General features: G+C 54.8%; 1 protein-coding gene across 1 annotated transcript in view; it reads right to left on the reverse strand.

Annotated features, from left to right (window-relative positions):
• UBR4 (ubiquitin protein ligase E3 component n-recognin 4) overlaps positions 1 to 2216 on the reverse strand; it is a gene marked incomplete at its 3' end in the record, with an annotated part of 101209 nt that overhangs the window by 35167 nt on the left and 63826 nt on the right. Inside the window, exons 54-55 of the mRNA XM_015831542.1 lie at positions 1899 to 2020; positions 964 to 1076 (exon numbers count right to left, since the gene is read on the reverse strand). Coding sequence (XP_015687028.1) covers positions 964 to 1076; positions 1899 to 2020 — 235 coding nt within the window. The remainder of the gene's footprint in view (positions 1 to 963; positions 1077 to 1898; positions 2021 to 2216) is intronic.

The raw sequence follows: 2216 nt of genomic DNA on the forward strand, positions 1-2216 counted from the left end.
AGAGAGAGAGAGAGAGAGAGAGAGAGAGAGAGAGAGAGAGAGAGAGAGAGAGAGAGAGAGAGAGAGAGAGAGAGAGGGAGAGGAGACGGGACCTTTTATTATCTACGGTGGACACGGGATAAAATGAAGAAATACTGGAATAGGACTCACATCCCAAGACAGAAAATTCTTAAAATGAAGATTGAGATGAAACCAGAAACTTTTCTTTTGGGCTTAATGGAAAAAGACTTGGGGGAAAAAATCGGAACTTTGGTCTTATGTATGTTGACGGCAGGAAGACTACCGTATGCGCACCAATGGAAGGACATTTCAATTCCCACCGTGGGCGAATGGCTGCAGAAGTGGATGGAGCTGGCAGAGCTGGCAAAATTGACTGTTTTGATTTAAGAAAAAAAATATAAGTTTCTACTTGGGAGACCGCTTCTGGATTTTGTGCTTGAAAAAAAATATGAAATGTTGATTTTGGATTTCACTGATTAGATTGACTTGTTGTTAGAGAAATGCCTCGCTTAGACTATTATGGAAGGGTAAAAAGTTGAGGTTGGATGCTTTGTTCCACTGCAACGGAGGAAGTTGGAAGTCAATGCCTTCTCTTTTCTTTTTCACTTTTCTCCCCCTTTCCCCTCCCCACTGTGCTTTTGAATTTGCTTTTGAATTTTTGTATTTCATTCTATCATCTAATAAAAAGTCACAAATTCAGCATTAAAAAGGAGAGAGAGAGAGAGAGAGAGAGAGAGAGAGAGAGAGAGAGAGAGAGAGCAGACAGGGCCAGAAAACCTCTCCGGTCCCACCCGGGGGGGGGATGTGACCCTCCCGAGGATGGAGAGAGATGCTCCGGGGGTCTCCTCAAAGGGCAGACTTCTCCAGGGGCTGATCCACCCTGCTGGGACTTCTACTGAGGTTTTGCTTGCCCCCACCCCAGTGTGGCCAATGCAGAGGCCCCAAAAGAGCCCGTGCCCCTTACCCATGGGGGTGTTGCTTCGAGGGGAAGAGGGCAAGGTCACGTGCCTCCGCTTGTTCCTGGGCCTCAGCACCCGGATCAGCGCTTGCTTGCAGGAGAAGCTCACCGCTGGATCCTGGAAGGCAAGCGGCAAATAACAAATTAAGCTCAGGGGTTGCAGCCCTGCAGAGGAACGTTCTAGCTGCATTCAGACACGGTTCGGACCTAGCTAACTTGGTTTATGTTCGCTGATGCAGGGGCAGCGGGAGAAGCTGGCCTCTTCCTGGCCGGGACAACAGAGGGCAAATGCGAAGGAGTGAGCCGCGCTCCTGTCCAGCCCAGATGGCCACCTGTCCTTCTGGGCTGGGGATTATGGGAGCTGACACCCGGCGTGAATCTGAGCCGGGCAGCCACAGGAGTGACTAGCGGAGACCGCTGAGTTCTCAGCCCTTTTGCCTCCCCTCCTTCGGCTGCTCCAGGAGGAGGAGCGGGTGGCTCTGACTACCCTCTCCTCCCACAGTGGGATTGTGACGAGGCTGCCAATTCCCACGAAGTTGGGCTGCTCCCTGCCACGGCTAACCAACAGCTGAGGGTGCAAGAGACAAGCCAGGCCTCTCCTGCTGCTCCCTCTAGGGCACGGGTCCCCAACCCCCCGTCCGTGGACCAGCACCGGTCCACAGCATCCAGAAACCGGTCCACGCAAACAAGCAAAGCGCCCTCCGTGGGATGCAGGCAGCACGTGGAAACCACGCCCCCCCTCCGGTCCGTGGAAAAACTTCTCTCCACGAAACCGGTCCCTGGTGCCCAAAAGGTCGGGGGCTGCTGCTCTAGGGTCCTCAGTCGGTCTCCCTGCTGACGGGGGGGGAGGGGAGAAATCGCACGCTGTCCTTCTACAAAGACACACAGGCTGCCCCCATTGCTCAGGAGAGAACCCAAGACAAGCCCTGAAGCCACGTACCGGGCACAGCAGCATCTGCGTGTAGATTTTGGAGGCGTCGTCGATGCAGTCGAGCTCGCAGACGCAGTAGCCATGGAGGATGTCGACGAGGGCGCTGACGGTGGCCTCGACGTGGGTCAGGCCTGCGGCACAGGGAGGAAGCGGGAGGGGGGCTCAGAAAGACTGGGAATCTTGGGTGAGAACTGACAGAAGCCCCCTCCACTCGGGGGAACAAGGAGGGGAGGGAGGAATGGGAGAGGGAAGGAAGGGGAGGGAGGAATGGTGAGGGAGAGGAGTGGGGGGAGAGAGGGGAGGGGAAGAATGGGGGAAATGAGGAAG

The sequence above is a fragment of the Protobothrops mucrosquamatus genome, unplaced genomic scaffold (genome assembly GCF_001527695.2).
Source record: "Protobothrops mucrosquamatus isolate PMUCROS unplaced genomic scaffold, P.Mucros_1.0 scaffold_259, whole genome shotgun sequence".
Taxonomy (NCBI): Eukaryota; Metazoa; Chordata; class Lepidosauria; order Squamata; family Viperidae; genus Protobothrops; species Protobothrops mucrosquamatus.